The sequence below is a fragment of the Macrotis lagotis genome, chromosome 8 (genome assembly GCF_037893015.1).
Source record: "Macrotis lagotis isolate mMagLag1 chromosome 8, bilby.v1.9.chrom.fasta, whole genome shotgun sequence".
NCBI classification, from domain to species: Eukaryota; Metazoa; Chordata; class Mammalia; order Peramelemorphia; family Peramelidae; genus Macrotis; species Macrotis lagotis.
This window is the reverse complement of record NC_133665.1, coordinates 48,273,551-48,293,732: the sequence shown is the minus strand read 5'-3', so window position 1 is coordinate 48,293,732 and position 20,182 is coordinate 48,273,551. Positions and strand designations below refer to the sequence as shown.

The 20,182-nt window shown below is 39.3% G+C and overlaps 1 protein-coding gene across 1 annotated transcript in view; it reads right to left on the bottom strand.

The window, feature by feature from the left end:
- The window catches only part of CORO7 (coronin 7), a 141,560-nt gene that overhangs the window by 7,751 nt on the left and 113,627 nt on the right, over nt 1-20,182 (bottom strand). The window contains exons 10-15 of the mRNA XM_074196844.1: nt 3,969-4,023; nt 1,454-1,511; nt 1,187-1,332; nt 949-1,041; nt 494-622; nt 82-211 (exon numbers count right to left, since the gene is read on the bottom strand). Of these exons, the coding sequence (XP_074052945.1) occupies nt 82-211; nt 494-622; nt 949-1,041; nt 1,187-1,332; nt 1,454-1,511; nt 3,969-4,023 (611 nt within the window). The remainder of the gene's footprint in view (nt 1-81; nt 212-493; nt 623-948; nt 1,042-1,186; nt 1,333-1,453; nt 1,512-3,968; nt 4,024-20,182) is intronic.

Genomic DNA, 20,182 nt, shown 5'->3' with positions numbered 1-20,182 from the left:
CTGACCAGAGTTCAGGGCTAGGCAAACTGACTTTTCACATCCCACAAGAATGATATCCAGTGATTTCCAGTTCCAACTTACCCAGAAGACTCTGTAGCGACCTCTGAGAGGGGCTGGTGCCAATGCCACTGGTGCTAGAGAGTGAGCGGCCCAGGCTGGAGGGAGTAGAGGGTGAGGTGAGAGAGCTTGGTGGGGAAGAGAAGCTGCCCTCCTAGAGGAGAGAGGAAATTGGGCCAGGGTCAGAGGGCTTTGAACTTCTCAGGCTCTCCTTCCTTCACCCCTGCAGGTGAAACCAAGGGTGCCCCATTACCCGCTCAGAATGGATCAGCTTTGAGTCAGTTCAGAACATAAATGGCAGGTTCAGTGACCATGGAGTCTTGCGTGCCTGGCCTCTCAGGATTCAGGGCACAACTTGTCCCTTGGGCCCTGACTGTTTAAGTGCCAGGTCATGTCAGGTTCTGGTGCCTAGCCAGGGCAAGTGAGGAGCACTTACACTTGGATCTCTGTCACTCATTGGCACCTCCGGAGACTGGGTGGCAGCAGAAGACAGTTCTGAGGGCACCAGGCAAGAAGTGAAGCCAGCGTGAGGCCGGTGGGCAGGATTCAGACTAACCCTCTGGACCTATGTAAAATCCCAGAGAGTGAAATCATGGGTTGGGCCCAGGAAGGGAAGGAAGCAAAGGGCAGAGATGAAGGCCAGAGTTCCAGGAAGCTGGAGGGCATGAGGCTATATCATGTAGCAGGGGCACAAAAAAAAGCACTGGGACCAGGATGGGCATAGTTCTTCTCCTCAGGCCCTTTAAGCAGGCATTGTACATGCCCAGGAATGCCCAACTCAGGTGGTTCCCCAGTTCCCTGGAAAGGGAACAGCCATCTCAAGCTATATAAAGCAGGAGGGGGCAAGACTGTCTGAAAAAGACCAAAGTGCCTCCCTGGGTGAGAGCTCACCTGTTGGTTGTCTCCAGCCCACCAGCCCTGGGCAGTGGTGGCAGGCACACTGCCCACAGCATCAGAAAACAAGTCTTCATGGAATTCTACAGACTGGCAGAAAAAAACAAGGGTTGAATCCTTACACTTTCAGACTAATCTTCTAGTGTACTTCTACTACAGATGCCAGTTCTCCTATAATCCCATCTCTTCTCAGTGGAGAATGTAAGGAGAATACCAAGGTCTCAGACCTCCTTACCTTTCGGGGCACAATGTAGCTGATGGGCACGATGGCACTCTCACTGAGCTGCAGCAGCCGAAGCACCTCACAGGCCATCACAGTCAATGCTCGACGAGGTACCAGGGCCAGTCCCCGGCACTTGGTCTCAAGGATACATTGGTTCACTGGAAGGTGATCATGGATCATGGTCTAAACCAGGGCTATGGGGAGGACAGGGCTATGGGGAGGGAAAAAAATGTGGGGCAGAGTGGGAAAGGGAGAAAGACTGGAGGGAAGGGTACTTACCTTGGGTTACTGTGGCCTGTTGCAGTGACACCTCATAGCAGTAGATCAGATTCTCCCCCTGCAACATAGCCCCAGGGCTCCTGAATCCTTAGCCTCTCAGTCCTTCACCTTTCCAGCTAACTACCTATTCATTCAGGTTGATAATGCCTCCCAAAGGGTTTTATCGGACAGGACCCTCAGTGGAATGTTCCCCCCACCCCAGAATCCTATGTGATAAGAGAACCCTTTGGACAGTCTAAGATATGGATAGGCATGATAGGGAAGTGATACTTCCTAGTGAGGACAAGAAGACATGTTGGAGGCCATCACATTTTACCTGGGATGGATTTCTTTACCATCTAAACTGATGATTCTCAAGTCCACCTATCCTGCTGGAAACCCTTGGCCAGCCTCCAATCTTACATCTACTAGATGTCCAGTAGACATTTTAGACTCAGCATAACCAAAGTAGTACCCCTCTTCCTCTCCTACCTTTCTTTCCTTTTTCTGTAGAGGGAACCCAGACCTCATAACCTAGATGTCAACCTGAATTCCTCACTATCTCTCACTCTAAGCACCTGCAGAGTAACAGCTGGGTGGTTCAGTGGGTAGAACACCTGCCTGGAGTCGGGGGGGGGGGGGGGGGGTATACTAACTGTGTGACCTTGGGCAAATCACTTAAAATCTGATTGCCTCATATCCAGGGCCATCTCCAGTTGACTTGATCCATATCTGGCCACTGGACCCAAATGGCTCCAGAACAGATAATTTGACTGGTGACTTAGTATAGCATCCCTCTCAAATGCCATAACATTCAAGGGAATTGGATTTAAGTGAGAAGATACTGTGCAAAGTCTCCCTAATGTGATAGTCTTTTTTGAAAATGAATCATCATCTGCCAAAGTCTGCCAATTTACCTCTGAAATATCACTGTAATTAACTCCCTTCTCAGATCCTGTAGTAGCTTGCTGCACTTGGTGTCTGCCTGCCTCTAGCCTCTCTCCACTCCAATCTATCCTCCATTCAGTCACTAAATTGATATCCTAAGGCTTCTTATTGCTTCATGGAGCAAACTTGAAATGCTCTGTCATGTGAAGTCTTAGGTTCCTCCTATCTTTCTTATCTTCTTACATTTCACTACCCAACCCATACTCTTCCATCCAAGGACACTGGCCTCCTAGATGTTTCTTGAATAAGAAATTCCATCTCTTGGCCCCAGTTTTTTCTGGCTGTCCCCCATGCTCTCCCTCATCCACAGTAATCTCCCTAGCTTCCTTTAAGTTCTAATTTAAAATCTCTTTTTTTACTGAAAGATTTCCTGAACCCTCTAAATTCATGTTCTTTCTTTCTGTTAATTCTTTTTTTATTCTGCATATGCTTGCTTTGTATATATTTGCTTGCATGTTGTCTCCCCATAAGACTGTAAGCTCCTAAAGGGCAGGGTCTGTCTTTCCCCTTTTTTTGTATCCCTGATGTTTAGCATAGTGCCTCTGAACATAACAGATGCTTAATAATGTTTGTCCTTCATTTTTGAAGAAGACTATGACATCAGAGGAGATGCTATGACAAGCAAAGGAATTGGATTTGAGTAAGGGAGTATTGTACCAGCCTCATTTTCTCCTCTGGAGCCTTCTGGGTCCAGTGGCCAGATATGGATCAGGATGATTGGAGATTGTCCTGGATGTGAGGCAAACAGGGTTAAGGGATTTGTTTAGGGTGACACAGTTATTAAGTGTTGGAGGCTGGATTCAAACTCCTGTCCTCCTGACTCCAAGGTCAGTGTTCTATCTAATGTGCCACCTAGCTGCCCTAGATGCTTAATAAATGCTAACTGATTGATAAACCAGTGCCTAGAAATATCCTCAACATGTACCTTCCACTCGAGTCAAGCCTCCTTGATACACTGTTTATGTTTTGCATAGGATTTGCAGTATGAGGAATGTAGGGTGTTTGGCTTCCACAGAATGTGGGAGGAGACTGTTAGTTTAACAAATATATATACACATTACAAAGACTGGGGTCTTGGTGCCCACCTGCAGGGACATGAAAGTAAGACAAAATGGGAGACAAAGGAATTGACCCCAACTAGTCATAGAACTGGGAGATCAGGATGGAGACCCTGATCAAACCTAAGATTAGACCAGACCTGTTCCAATTAGTCCTGGGTTGACCTAGGGTTCCTGATCTCTGCAAGTGAACTTGCTTAATGAGGTCCATACATCAGCATAATGACCAGGGCAGGGAAAACATATTAGAGAGTGATATGGGGTGAAGTTAATGATTAGATTGTAACCCTGATGATTCAGACCAATGGCTGGCTTGGAGGGGAGGATTAGTCTTTCAAATTGCATATAAGACTGGGACTGGACATTGTCATGATTTTGGGCTCCCCCCCCCACCTGGGGGAGATAGCCCTTTTAATAAAAGCTATTTTAATCACTCCAAACTAAATATTTATAATTCTAAGCCATCTATAACAGCAGTAAATGAATTCTAAGGTTCCTTGTAACTTTGAGAATCTATGATTTTCACTTACCTTTCCACCTAGGATTAGGAGTCCAGAGTCAGCATCCAGTAGGGGGATCAGAGACCTATAAAAACAAAGAGTACACATAGTCAGTCATCCAAGGAGTATTATTTTCTATGGGTCAATATACTGTGTGTATGTGTATATGTATAAAATAGAAGGCCATTCATATTTATGAATATACAGTGTATTTCATGACCATAAGGAACTTCAAATATGGAAATTCTCCATGAATGTAAATTGTAATCTCTATATAAATAGCCTTAAAGAGTATCCTGAGGTACAAAGTAACTGCAACTTTTCCTAGACAACTAGGTTAAGGAGTGTCAGCGGGTTTTATCCACTCAACTAATTTACTAGGAATATGGAAACAAAAAATTTTTAGTGAGCAAATTTATGGACTCAGTAGTGGGCAAAATCTGTCCCCAAGATGCTAATTCTCACCAGTTTCTAGCTGAGCCTTGTTGGAGTTAAGGGACCCAAGGCTAAAACCTATCTGATTCTCTGAATAATAGGCATAAGTGATTTGGTCAAGTCAGGGGAACATTAACCAAATATAATGTATACACTCCAAACCCAGGAGAAAGACTTGGAGTGTGGCAGGAATAATTGCTCTATCAAATTTGATTTCCTATTGTTCTTCCAGACACCTCCCACAGGTGTGTCCTACTTGCAGGACAATTCTAGATTCCCCTCCCTTGCATTTGTTGTTATGCATGCTGGTGGTGTGGGATGCATAGGTATTTAATTTTAAATGTGGGCCTTGAGGGGTTTTTGTAGGGAGATGGGGCCCAGAGGAACTAAAAGGTAGGACACTCCAGCCTAGAATTCCAGCTAAATTGACATCATTGTTGCTCTTTGTTTTCCAAGAAAACTAAGGTCAGGGAGATGATGTCATAACATTCAAGGGTGCTGTGCAAAGTCACCAGCCTCACTTTCTCCCCCAGAACCCCCTGGATCCAGTGGCCAGATAGTGATAAAATCAATTGGAGATGGCCCTGGATGCAATGGAAGAACTTGAACTTTTAAAGCTAGGTCTTTTCCAGGACATAGTTTTCATGACAGATGATTGGTTTGGCTAAGTGAAAAATTCACAACCCTCTGACCCCGGAGTGCAGTGCTATAATTTAAACAGATAGTCCAGCTACTGATTAACTCATGTAGAGAGGGACAGGCTAAAGGAGTAAGGTAAGGCATACTACACCAGAGTCCCTTTAAATGCCCCTTCAGGGTCCTGGTTGCTTTAGGAGGAGTGGCTGTAAGAGGGGTGTTCCACCTGGTTTAAGGTAGTTTGTGGTAGAAAGTAGTTTGACCTAGAGGTGATCTTTGGCCAGGGTCAAAGTAAAGGTCAAGGGGAAACATTTTAATAGTACAGAGATTACAAAACTACATACCAAAAAACAGTGCAGAAAAGATTATAAAAATTCATTTTCAGTTACAATATTTCTATGTCCATAATTCCCTGCATCAGTTTGACTGAGGCAATGCCCATTCAGTGTTTAAGGTTAGATAAGAGAAAGAAGCAAAGAGGCCAAAAATGATCACCACCCCCTTCTCCTCCAAAAAAAAAAAAAAAAATTAAAGTGGGAGGGTAAGATCCTTAAGATTTTTCTTTAAGGTAGATAAAGTAGATAAGAAAGAAGTAAGAACCTCTTTTGCATAGCACAAAAAAAAAAATCAGTTCATGAGGGAATACCCTCAGGGTTTTGGCCAAAACAGAAACAATTGCTATTTCTATTCATTCTGAACCAATCGGGACCCAAGCAATGGAAGGAAGTAATAAAGAAAAAAGGAAGAAAGGGAGGGAAGGAAGGAGGGAGGAAGGAAGGAGTCATTCTTGTGACAAAATTTTAACTCCGGTATATATTTAAAAATCTTTAAAAGTACAGAAATAAATGAACCTTTCTTTAATATGTTATATAATTTCTATCTAAAATCATGAAATAACATTTTATGTAAAGGAAAATGGTAGAAATCTTTCCAGTAAGATCAAATGTAAATATCTATTATCACCACTATTATTTGTTATACTGCCAGAAAAATGACCTATAGTAAAGTCCTTTCTTGATACAAATATGGCCTACATTATAAGATGGTCAATATATAGAACACTAAAATGAGCAAAGTGAACAGTAATTTAAAAAAATTAAGCAAAGGGGACGGAGCCAAGATGACGGCATGAAGGCAGCATTTCCTGGGAACTCCTTCCCCCCAAAATTCCAAAAGCCAACAAATGATGACTCTTAACAAAAATTTAGAGGGGCAGGACCCACAGAAAGGCTGAGTGATACATTTTCCCAGTCCAAGATAACTTAGAAGTTCCATGGGAAAGGTGGGTTTCACCAGAACTGGGGGTTGGAAAAAAAAAAGCTGCAGCCAAAGCGCATCCCAGTGCAGCCCAGAGATCACCTGCAACAGCTTGAAGGGGCAAGGAGAGAACTCTGTTACACAAGAATGAGTGTGGAGTGAGGAGCACAAGCTGCAGAATCTTCAGTGAGAATCTGGAGAAAGCAGCCTGCACCCCCAGATTTGGTAAAAGGGTCAGAGAAGACTGCAGAGATTTCTCTGCTCTCCCTCGGGGTAGGTCTCTGATGCTAGCCTACACTCAGATCCAGGTTGCAGTTTGGGCTTCCATACTAAGATAGCCAAGCTGGATCCCTCCTTATAGCTCTAGGGCAGAGGGAAGTATGGAGGGGGGCTATCTACATATCAATGCACAGGCAAGAGAGCATAAGACCATGGAGGAATAAAAGTCCCAATGGGGTGTCCCTCTGAAAAAAAACCCAAAGCCTTGGAAGTGCTGTCTTGGGCTGAGGAAATGAGTAAACAACAGAAAAAGAAGAATCTGATCATAGAGCATTCCTTTAGTCCCATGGAAGATCAAAACACATACTCAGATGACGACAAAATCGAAGCTTCTTTATCCAAAATGTCCAAGAGAATAGAAAATGGGCTCAGACTATGGATGAGCTCAAAAAAGACTTTGAGGAGAAGAATGCCTTAAAAAGAAGAATTGGCCAGCTGGAAGAAGAGATAAAAAAGCTCTCTGAAGAAAATAACTCCTTCAAATGCAAAATGGAACTAAAGGAAGCTGATGACTTTGCAAGAAATCAGGAAGAAATAGAACTCTTCCAAAAAAGCCAAAAATGAGAAGAAAATGTGAAATATCTCATTGGAAAAACAACTGATCTCGAAAACAGATCCAAAAGAAATAATTTAAAAATTATTGGGCTATCTGAAAGCCACAATCAGGAAAAAAGCCTAGACTTAATTTTTCAAAAAATAATACAGCAAAGTTGCCCTGAGATCCTAGAAGCAGAGAATAAAATAGAAATTGAGAGAATTCACCAGCCCCTCCTGAGATACCAAAAGAAAAACTTCCAGGAATATTATAGCCAAATTCCAAAACTCCCAAATCAAAGAGAAAATTCTAAAAGCTGCCAGAAACAGACAAACTACCGAGGCTCCATAGTCAGGATTACACAGGATCTGGCAGCATCTACATTAAGGGCTCATGCAGATTGGAATATGATATTCCAGAAGGCAAAAGATCTTGGTTTATAACAGAGAATCAACTACCCAGAAAAACTGAACATCCTCTTTCAGGGGAAAGGATGGACTTTTTTTTTTAAGGTTTTTTGCAAGGCAAATGGGGTTAAGTAGCTTGCTCAAGGCCACACAGATAGGTAATTATTAAGTGTCTGAGACCAGATTTGAACCCAGGTACTCCTGACTGCAGGGTCGGTACTTTATCCACTATGCCACTTAGCCACCCCTGAAAAGATGGACTTTCAATGAAACAGGGGACTTTTAAACTTTCCTATTGAAACAACCAGAGCTGAACAGAAAGTTTGATCTCTAAGTACAGGACTCTGGTGAACCATAGAGGGAATGGAAGAGAAGGACTAACTATGAGGAACTTAATGATATTGAACTGTTTGTATTCCTGCATGGGAAGAAGATATTGATAACTCATATGAACTTTCTCATTTATAAGAGCTGCTAGAAGGAGCATATATATAGACAGGACAGAGGAAGGAGTGGAATATAATGGTATAATACAGTAAAAAGATGGAGTCAACAGGCGATAACAGAAAGTACTGGGAGGAAGGGAAAGGAGATGAAGAAGAAGCTAAGAAATTTCATATAAGTCAAGAAAAAGCTTTTACAACGGAGTAGAAAGGGGGAAGGCAAGGGGGAAATGAGTGAGCAAGCCTTCATTCTCATCAGAAATGGCTCAGAGAGGAAATAAAACACACACTTAATAGGGTATAGAAATCTATCTTACTCTAGAGAAAAATGACAAGAAAGGGATGGGATAAGGGAAATGGGGGGAGGGAAGGGGAGAGTAAATGATAGAAGAGAAGGAAAATCGAGGGAGAGGATGCTCAGATACAACACACTTTTGGACATGGTGAAAGGAGAATAGAATAAATTAGAGTGGGGGGTACAGCTAGTAATAGCAACTGTGGGAAAAATATTGAAGCAACTTCTCTGGTGGACTTATGATAAAGAAAGCAACTCACCCTAGAGACAGAGCCATTGGAATCTGAACACAGACTGAAGTACATTTTTTTCTCTTTCTATTCTTGAGGTCTCTCATCTTCTTGGGGGGGGGAGGGGGTTTATGTTTATTCTTATGTTTACTCTTATGACACATTCAATTTTGATCAATGTATAGCATGGAAACAGTCTTTTCTTTTTTTTTAAAGTTTTTGCAAGGCAATGGGGTTAAGTGGCTTGCCCAAGGCCACACAGCTAGGTAATTATTAAGTGTCTGAGGCCACATTTGAACTCAGGTCCTCTTGACTCCAGGGCTGGTGCTCTATCCACTGTGCCACCTAGCTGCCCCTGGAAACAGTCTTCTGTTGGGGGGAGGGAAGGGAGGGTGGGGGAAAATTGTAAAATTCAAAACCTTACAAAAAATGATAGGTAGATGCTACTATTTTATATAATTGGAAAACAAATAAAATGTTGATATAAAAAAGAAAAATAAAGCAAAGTTGCAGGGTATAGAATAAACTCACATAAATCATCAGCATTCTTATATATGGAATTACTACCAAATATCCACTCTGCTTCAGCAAATCTTGTCATACTACCATGACATTCCAGGTTCATAATTTAAGGGTCAAACTTTAAGACCTCTAAGGTCCCTTCTGTTAAAGAGTCAGTGCATCATAATTCTCACAGAACTATAGAATCTTGAAGTGGAGGGGGTCCCTGAGATCATCTAGTAATCTGTAGCTGAACAAGAATCCCTTTCACAACATACTCAAGTGGTGATCTATGACTCTACCTAGTGTGAGGAAAACGCCCATCTCCTAAATTAGCTTAACAACTTTTGCAGAGTACTAATTGCATGACTTGTGTCCCTTACATATAGCCTAAATCTGCTTCTACAACCTCCACCTGCTTCTTGGCCCTTTAGAATGCAACAGATTGAGTCTTACCCTTCTTCTTCATGACAGACTTTAAATAGTCCATAATAGCAATCATGTCCACCTCTCCAGTTTTCTCTTTTCTAGGCTAAACATATATACCCAGTTTCTTCAGCTGATCTTATGGCATGAACTCAATAACTGTTCCCCACCCCCAGTTTCCCTAGATGCTCCATAGTTTATTAATGTCCTTCCTTATATACGGTGCTGATGCAGGGGAAAGATGAAGAAAATGGTGAATGTAACAGAAAGAATTTGGGTGGAGATGTAAACTGACTTGAAGTTGAGAATTATGATTATAACTGAAACAACTGTAATCTTAAAAAGTGCTTGGGGTGGAGACCTCTCCCCATTCTTAATGCATCATTGATTCAATGTTTGATGTAAAATTTGTATCCTGATCTCCTTGGGTTTTACCCTCTACCTAATTCCGGGTCCAGTATAGGGGAAAGGAGTTCACCTTTTGCCTTCTGGATGAGAAGCAAGACATAAAAACCTGGGTGGGACCCTGGTTCAGGGCTGGCTCAGTCTTCTCTGACAAATGGCCCAGTCAACACTGCTTGGCTGTTCTTTTATCTCTCTTTCTCTCTATCTAGTCCTTCCTATGTCTTGTAACCTTTTAAAGAAATTTTTGTTTTGTTCCCTCCCATGCTTTCCCAAGCCTGAATAATGATTCCTCATAGACAGAATTGAACCCAAGGAGCCAGCAGCTACAATGCTAAGAACTAAACACAACATTTCAGATGTAGTTCTGAAGCAGGAAATCTCAGGTCACAGAGAAAATGTCAAACCTTTTGAAATTTCTGTACTATGGGGACTATTTTGGACTTTTTGGTCAGGCACTTTGGGGCAGGAGAGGACTATGAGCTTAGAATGTTGCTCATGTTCATGCTTTCTGGCTTAGTCACTCCTTTGGGACTTCACTATGGCATAAGAATTGGAGAATACCTGGAGCCAGGTGTTAAACCACTCCTCTAGCACCATCCTTGTCCTACCCACCACTGAAATGCATTTAATAAAAAAATACACCTAGGACTTCCAGCCAGGGTGCCTTGGATCCACATGCTCTGGCTCATTCTGCTGGAACAATATGGTCCCAGCTCCATGCAGCTGGATTTATGTTGATCTAAGCTTCTTTTCATTACTTTTTTTTCCCTTTTTAAGGATTTTAGCCTTTTTAACCCAAACTGTCCTTTAAGAAATTCACTGTCTTGGTGATTTTCACAGGACCTAACTTTTGAATTTCTGTAGCAGTTTGTGGACTTTGTAGGAACCTGTGAACTTTGTAGTAAGTTGTAAACTTTTGTGCAACCTGTGAATTAAAATCTAAACCTTTCTTAGAAGGAGAAATATGTCTAGTTTTTAATATTAAGAAAATGTCATTTGTGCCTGACTAATGTTTTCTGAGGGCTGTTCAATGTAACTCCATTGTTATATGTAAATGAGTGCAAGCTCAGTTCAGCCCTCTACCCCTCTTTTCCAGCTTCTAGCCTTTCAGAACGGGTACCTGACCTCAATCACCAGAGGGGGTGGGATTTCCCTTTGCACAATTTTTCCTGAAGAGAAGGGGGACAAGATTATAAAAGTCTGGCCTACTGAACTCTCTAGTGGCCAACCTCCCTCCAGCTCAGTTCAGACAGCTTTTATGGCTGCTCTCCTTTCACTCTCCCCCCCAGACACTCTTGACCTTCCTTTTTTAACCTGTCGTCCTACCAATATTTTTTTTGGCAAGGTTTTGAGCATTACAATTTTTCTCTGTCCCTCCCCCCAAAGCAATTTGATATAGGCTTTATATTTGTAACCATGCTGATTGAAATTGAATGTGTTGTGAGAGAAGAATCAGATCCAAAAGGAATAAAGAAAACATTAGAGAGAAAAAAATTACATAATACATAAGACAACTTTTAAAAAATGAAGATAATAAGCTATGGTCAATTCCACAGTTCCTTTTCTGGATACAGATAGTATACTCCATCACAAGTCCCCTAAAATCGTCCGACTGTTGCACTGTTGGAATGACCAAGTCCATCATGGGTGATCATCACCCATGTTGTTGCCAGTGTGCACAATATTCTTCTGGTTCTGCTCATTTTACTTTGCATTAATTCATGCAAATTTTTTCAGGCTTTTCTGAAATCCTGTCCCTCATGATTTCTTTTATTTTTTTTAATTTAATTTAATTTATTTATTTTCAAATTACTAGAATAGTCTTGTGGAAAAAAGTAAACAAGGATGGAGAAACCTCAAGAAAAATAAAGTGAGGGGAAAAAATGTTCTTCAGTCTATATTCAGATACCATTGGCTGTCTCTGGGATGGACTGAATTCTTTATCATAAGCCCATCAGAGAAGTTGCTTCAGTGTTTTTTTTTCCCCACAGCTGCTATTGCTAACAGTCTTTCCCTCCATCCTATTCCTCCTCACTCTCATTTATTCTATTCTCATTCTCCTTTCATCATGTCCCTCTTCAAAAGTGAATATGACTGCTCTCTCTCATAATTTTCCTTCTCTTCTGTCACCTACAAACCTCCCTCCCATCCCTTTCCTCTCCTTTTTTCCTCTATGCCCTATTGAATGTGTATATTATTTCCTCTCTGAGCCCCATCTGAGGAGAGTGAAGGTCCACTCATTCACCCCCTTCCACCCCTTCCACTCCATTGCAAAAGCTTTTTTCCTGATTCTTTTACATGAAATATCTTAGGAAAGAAAGTGTTCTCCCAACACATTCCTTTGTCACCCATTGACTCCATCTTTATTATATATTATACCTTCAAATTCAGCTATCTCTTATGCCTTGTCTATATATGCTCCTTACAACTGCTCTAATAAATGAGGCTAATATAAATTGTCAGGATCTTCTTCCCATGCAGGAATACATGCAGTTCAATATTATTAAATCCCTCATAATTTGTCCTTCCCATTCACCCTCTCTATACTTCAACTGAGTCCTGTACTTGGAGATTAAACTTTCTGTTCAGCTCTGGTCATTTCAACAGGAAAGTCTGAAAGTTCCCTATTCTGTTGAATGTCTGGATTTTTCCCTGAAAGAGGATAGTCAGTTTTGCTGGATGGTTGATTCTTAGTTGTAAACCAAACTCTTTTGCCTTCCAGAATATCATATTCCAAGTCTTATAAACCCTTAATGTAGACACTGCTAAATCCTGCCTGATCCTGACTGTAGTTCCATGAAATTTGAATGGTTTCTTTCTGGTTGCTTGTAATATTTTCTCTTTGACTTGGGAGTTCTAGAATTTGGCTATAATATTCCTGGGATTATTTTTTTTGGGGGGGTGATCACTTTTAGGAAGTGATCGGTGGATTCCCTCAATTTCTATTTTACCTTCTGCTTCAAGGATATCAAACTAATTTTTTCTAGAGAATGTTTTTGCAAGGCAAACAGGGTTAAGTGGCTTGCCCAAGGCCACACAGCTAGGTAATTATTAAGTGTCTGAGACTGGATTTCAACCAAGGTACTCCTGACTTCAGGACTGGTGCTTTATCCACTACACCATCTAGCCAGCCCTCTGGTCATGACTTTCAAGTAGCCCAATAATTTTTAAATGATCTCTCCTGGATCTGTTTGCCAGGTCAGCTGTTTCCAATGAGATATTTCACATTTTCTTCTAGTTTTTCATTCTTTTTGTTTTGTTTTATTGCTTCTTAATTTCTCACAGTCATCAGTTTCCCTTAGCTCCATTCTACATTTGAAAGTTATTTTCTTTTTTTAAATTGATTATTTTATTTTTCTAAGTACATGTTATGAAAGCTTTTCAATATTCATCGACATGCAAATGAAAATGCTTAAGTTACATGATTTCCTTTCACCCTCCCTTCCCATCCCCTTCCCCTCAGTGGGGAACAGTCAGGTGAATATTGTGCATACATATTTATGTTTACAGATCAGTCATTTTCAGTATGAGGAATTAGGATTAAGGGAAAACAAAGAAATCCATGAGACAGGAAAGAAATATATAAAAGAAATTTTTAAAAAAGTGAGTGTAACTACTCTGATGGACTGATGATAAAGAATGTGATCTACCCCAGAAACAGAGCTGATGTTAGTGAAACATAGACTAAAGCACATTTTTTTTCTCTTTCACTTTATTTCTCATGAGGTTTTTTAATTTTTGTGGGGGGGGGGATTATATTTACTCTTAAAACAAGAATATTTTAATAATGTGTAAATAAATTTAAAAAAGAAGTAAAAAGAACAACCATCAAAAAAAAGTGAGTGTAGTGTTCATTCAGATTCTGTAGGGTTTTTTTTTGTTTTGTTTTGTTTTGCTTTTTTTTTCTTCCTCTGGATGAGGATAGCACTGTCCATAATTTTTCTCCTAGGGTTGTCTGAACTCTCTGAACTGTGAAGAGGCGCTACATCCATCAAGGTTGATCAACTCATAATGTTGCTGTTAATGTGTACAATATTCTCTTGATTCTGCTCCCTTTGCTCAATATCAGTTCCTATTTATTCCATACTTCTCTAGAGTCTTGGTTTCTTATAGAACAATTGCATTTCATAACATTCAAATGCCATAAGATGTTCAGTCATTCCCCAATTGATGGAAATCCCCTCAATTTCCAATTCTTTGCCAATACAAAAAGATCTGCTATGAATACTTTAGAATATGATTTCTTCTGGATATAGGTCTCCTATTGGAATTTCTGGGTCAAAGGATATGGTAAGCTTTATTGCTCTTTGAATATAGTTCCATATTGCTCTGCAGAATGATTAGATTAATTCACAACTCCACTAACAATGCATTAATGTCCCAATCATCTCATAACTTCTTCAACACTGATTATTTCCCCTTTTTGTCATCTTAGCCAATCTGATAGGTGTGAGGTAGAACCTCATAGTTTTTTAAATTTGCATTTATCTAATCAGTAATGATTTGAGCATTTTTTCATATAATTATACATAGCTTAATTTCTTCATTTGAAAACTGTTCTTATTCTTTAACCATTTATCAATTGGGGAATGACTTGTGACTTTATAAATTTGATGCAATTCTCCATATATTTTAGAAATGAGACCTTAATGAGAACACCTAACTGTAAAAATTGTTTCCCAGTTTTCTATTTTTCCTTCTAATTTTTGCAGCATTGGTTTTATTAGTGCAAAACCTTTTTAATTTAAGGTAGACAAAATCATCCATTTTACAATTTAAAATGTACTCAGTTTTTTTTGTTTGGTCATAATTTTCTCCCCTTTCCAAAGATCTGACAGACAGAGTATTTCTTGGTCTGTTACTTGGGCTATGGTATCGCTCTTTATGTCTAAATCGTGTACTCAATTTGACCATATTTTGGTATAAGGTATGAGATGTGGGTCTATGCCTAATCTTTGTCATACTATTTTCCACTTTTCCCAACAATTTTTTCAAATAGTGAGTTCTTATCCCAGAAGTTAATGTCTTTGGGTTTCTCAAATAGTAGATTGCTGTAATCAATTACTATTTATTTGTTTTGAACCTATCCCAATCCACTGATCCATTACTCAATTTCTGAATCAGTACCAGGCAGTTTTGATGACTGCTGTTTTATAGTATAGTGTGAGATCTAGTAGAGCTGGGCCATCTTCCTTTACATCTTTTTCATCAGTTTCCTTGATATTCTTGACCTTTTGTTGCTTGCATTTTTTTCCAGCTTGGTAAAATAGTTATTTGGTAGTTTGATTGGTATGGCACTGAATAAGTAATTTAAGCAGAATTGTCATTTTTATAATATTAGTTTGACCTAACCATGAGCGATTCACATTTTCCCAATTGTTTACCTCTGACTTTATTTGTGTGAGAAGTGCTTTGTACTTGGATTCATAGAGTTTCTGGGTTTATCTTGGGAGGTAGATTCCCAAGTATTTAATGTTGTCTGCAGGTACTTTAAATGGAATTTCTCTTTCTATCTCTTGGGCTTTGTTGTTCATATATATAGAAATGCTGATTATTTATGTGGATTTATTTTATATCCTGCCACTTTGCTGAATTTGTTAATTATTTAAGAAAGTCTTAAAGATGATTTTCTAGGGGCAGCTAAGTGGTGAATTGGATAGAGCACTGGCCCTGGAGTCAGGAGGACCTGAGTTGAAATCCAACCTCAGACACTTAATAACTGCCTAGCTGTGTGACCTTGGGCAAGTCACTGAACTCCATTGCCTTAAATTTAAATAAGATGATTTTCTTGGGTTCTCTAAGCATATACCATCATATCATCTGCAAAGAGCAAAAGTTTTGCTTCCTCACTGTCAATTCTGATTCTTTCAAATTCTTTTTCTTCTCTTATTACTAAAGCTAACATTTCTAATACTATATTAAATAATAATGGTAATAATGTGTATTCTTGTTTCACCGCTGATCTAACTGGAAATACTCCTAGTTTATCCCCATTACATATATATTTTGGGGGGGTTTCCCCCTAGGCAATGGGGATTAAGTGGCTTGCCTAAGGCCACACAGCTAGGTAACTATTAAGTGTCTGAGGCCGGATTTGAACTCAGGTACTCCTGACTCCAGGGGGTGCTCTATCCACTGTGCCACCTAGCCACCCCTATTACATATATTTGTTGATGGTTTTTAGATAGATATTGCTTGCTCCATTTACTTTTATACTTTTTAGTGTTTTTAATAAGAATGTATGTCGTGTTTTAATCACAGGCTTGTTCAACAACAATTGAGATAATCACATGATTTCTGTTGGGTTTGTTATTGATATATTCAATTATGTTGAATATTTTCCTAATATTGAACCATCCCTGACTACCTGGTATAAATCTTACCTGATCATGGTGTTTTATCTTAATAATAACTTGCTATAATCTCTTTACTAAAATTTAAGATTTTTGCAACTATGTTTATTAGGGACATTAGGTCTATAATTTTGTCTGTTTTGGTTCTTCTTTGGTTTAGATATCAGCACCATAATGGTGTCATAAAAGGAATTTGACAGAACTCCTATTTTTACAAATAGTTTATATAGAACAGAAATTTAAAAAAAATTTATTTAAGGCAATAAGGTTAAGTGACTCGCCCAAGGTCACACAGCTAGGCAATTATTAAGTGTCTGAGACCGAATTTGAACTCAGGTTTTCCTAACTCCAGGGTCAGTGCTCTTTCCACTGTGTCACCTGGATGCCCCACAGAATAGAAATTGTTTCTTAAATGTTTAGTAGAATTCACTAGTAAAGTCCTCTAGACCTGGAGACTTTATCTCTTGGAACTTATTGCTGGTTTCTTCAATTTCTTTTTCAGAAATGCAGTTATTTAAATATTTTATTTCTTCTGTTAATCTGGGCAGTTTATACTTTTGTAAATATTCATCCATTTCACTCAGATTATCAAATTTACTGGCATACAGTTTGGAAAAGTAGCTCTGAATTATCTTTCTAATATCCTCCTCATTGGTGGTTGGTTCACCCCTTTCAGTTTTGATACTGGTTATTTGGTTATCCTCTCTTTTTTCAAATCAGATTAACCAAAGGTTCATCTATTTTATTGATTTTTTTTTCATAAAACCAACTCTTAGTTTATTAGGTCAATGATTTTCTTGCTTTCAAATTTTTTAATTTCCAGAATTTCTAATTTGGTATTTCATTGGGAATCTTTAATTTGTTTTTTTTTTATAATCTATTTATTTGAATGCCCAATTTATTGATCTCTGTTTTATTTATATAGCATTTAGAGATATGAATTTTCCCTAAAAATTGTCTTGGCTTCATCCCATAAATTCTGGTATGATGTCTCATTGTTATCATTTTCTTAGATTAATTATTAATTATTTCTATGATTTGTTGTTTGATCCACTCATTCTTTAAAATTAAGTTATTTAGGGGCGGCTAGGTGGCATAGTGGATAAAGCACCTGCCTTGGAGTCAGGAGTACCTGGGTTCAAATCCAGTCTCAGACACTTAATAATTACCTAGCTGTGTGGCCTTGGGCAAGCCACTTAACCCCATTTGCTTTGCAAAAACCTAAAAAAAAATTAAGTTATTTAGTTTCCAATTAATTTTTGGATTATCTTGCCATGACCCTTTATGACATGTAATTTTTATTGCATCATGATCTGAGAAGTATGCATTTACTATTTCTGCCTTTCTGCATCTGAATAAAAGGTTCTTATGCCCTCATACATGGTCAGTTTTGGTATAGGTGTCATGTACTGTAGAGAAAAAGGTATATTCTTTTGTATCTCCATTACATTTTCTCCAGAGGTCTATCATATCTAAATTTTCTAAGAATTTATTGTTCAACTTAACTTCCTTCTTGTTTATCTTGTAGTTAGATTAATCTAGTTTTGAGAGAGGGAGGTTGAGGTCCTCCATTATTAAAGTTTTCCTATGTCTCCTTTGTTAGTCACTCAACTTTTCTTCTAGGAATTTCTATGCTATACCACTAGATGTATACATGTTTAATAATGATATAGTTTCATTGCCTATGGTACCTTTTAAAAAGATGTAGTTTCCTTCTTTATCCCTTTTAATGAGATCAGTTTTTGCTTTTGCTTTATCTGAGATTAGAATCACTATCCCTGATTTTTTTTTTTTACTTCAGCTGAAGCAAATACATTTTGCTCCAGCCTTTTACTTTTACCCTGTGTGTTATTCCTCTGCTTCAAATGTGTAAATAATATATTATAGGATTCTGGTTTTTAATCTATTCTGCTATCCACTTCTGTTTTTTGTTTTAGTTTCTTATTTGTAAGGCAGTGGGGTTAAGTGGCTTGCCCAAGGCCACACAACTAGATAATTCTGAAGTGTCTGAGACCATATTTGAACTCAGGTACTCCTGACTCCAGGACCAGTGCTCTATCCACTGTGCCACCTAGCTGCCCCTCCACTTCTGTTTTATAAGAGAATTCATCTCATTCCCATTTACAATTAAGATTACTAATTCTGAATTTCCCTCCATGCCATCTTTCCCCATTTATATTTTTCTCTTTCCTTTCCTCTTATTCCTCCTCACCAAAGTTTTAATCCCTTCTCCCTTTAACTTTTCTTTTACATTTTAACTTTCAGTTTATTTTCACTTATGCCTTTGGTTTCGTTTTCATCAGTCCCTTCTTCCCTTTTCTTTCTCCCCCCCCCCCCGCCCACTTCCCTGTAGAGTAGGATAGACTTTTAAACCCAATTGGGAATGTATCTTATTCCCTCTCTGGACCACATCTATTGAATAGAATTTACTCAGTGTTCATACCCTCCCTTCTTTCCCTCTACTATAATAGGTCTTTGTGTGTCTTCATCTGGTGTTATCAATAGAAGTACTATCAATCAAAGGTTGATTAATTGATTGCACGATAAACTCAAAATACTGTCAATCAAAATACAATCACAAATTGATTGGCTGACTGTTTGATACATAGCATTGCCTCATAGTCACTAAGTACCCTCCCCTCTTCTGTCTCATTAGAAATATACTTCTCCAGAGTCATGAATCACATCAAATTATATTCATTTTATGCCTTATCCCCTTCCTCCCAAAGAGATAGACCTTCACCAAAGATCCTCCACTATGTTTACTGTTGAAAATTTCTTTGGATCTTGTCTTTTTTTTTTTTTTGGTGGGATCTGAAGCTTTATTGTCTGTGCAGAGGCTTCATTTAGCTTTATATAGTGAAAAGCTCTGGGAGAATGCTAGCTTCAAGCTGCCATCTTGGGTCTGTCCTGGAAGTCTCCCAGTTATTTTCTTCAGAGAGCTTTTTTATCTTCTTTTCCATTTGGTCAATTCTGCTTTTTAAGGCATTCTTCTCACTAACCTTTAGGGCTACTTTTTCCATTGACCTAAACTGGTTTTTAAGATGGTATTTTCTTTGGGGTTTTTTTGGTATCTTCTTCACCAAGTTGGTGACTTGATTTTCATGATTTTCCTGCATTGCTCTCATTTCTCTTCCCAATTTTTTTCTCTACTTCCCTTACTTGATTTTCAAAATCTTTTTTTGAGCTCTTCTATAGCCTGAGATCTATTCCTATTTTTCTTAGAGGCTTTGGATATAGAAGCTTTGACATTGTCATATTCTGAGTATGTGTTTTGATCATTCATGGGACCAAAGTAATTGTCTATGGTCAAATTCTTTTTCTTATGTTGTTTGCTCATTTCCCTAGCCTATGACCTAATTTGAACTCCTTTTTAAGGTGGGGGCTCTGCTTCAAGGGTGGAGGGTATATTTTCCCAAGCTTTTGAGGAGTTTTGAGACACCCCCCCAGGGGCCTCAATTCCTTCAAGGTCTTATGAGTGGCTCTGGCCACTCTCTTGGCCTGTGCTCTGGTCTGTGGATGATCATAAGCACTCTCCTCTGCCCTGGAGCTGTGAGATGAGTCCCTGCTCCTCTATGGCAATTGGGGGCCCCAGACTGCGACCTGGATCTGAGTATGGGCAAAGCAACAGAGTCCTGCCCCAGGGATAGCAGAGAGACCTCTGTAGTCTCCCCTGACCCCCTTACCAAGGGCTGAGTGTTCTGAAAACTGCTTCTACTGCCATGGAACCAGGTACCCTGAAGCCTATTCCTGGAAGGATGGAGCTGGTTTGCTCTGGCACAGTGTGGCCTGGGTTGTGCTAGGGCCCTTTCCAGCCTTGGTGGAACAAGACCCTTCCCACAGATCTTCCAAATTGTCTTGGGCCAGAAAATTGTTTCACCACTCTCAAATTTAGTTAGAGTCATAATTTTAAGGCATTCAGAGTGATCTGGAGGGGGAGCTTCTGGGAAACTCCTACCTCCATTTGGCCATCTTGGTTCTACCCCCTTTTATGATTTCTTATAGAATATATAGTATTCATGTACCATAACTTATACAGCCA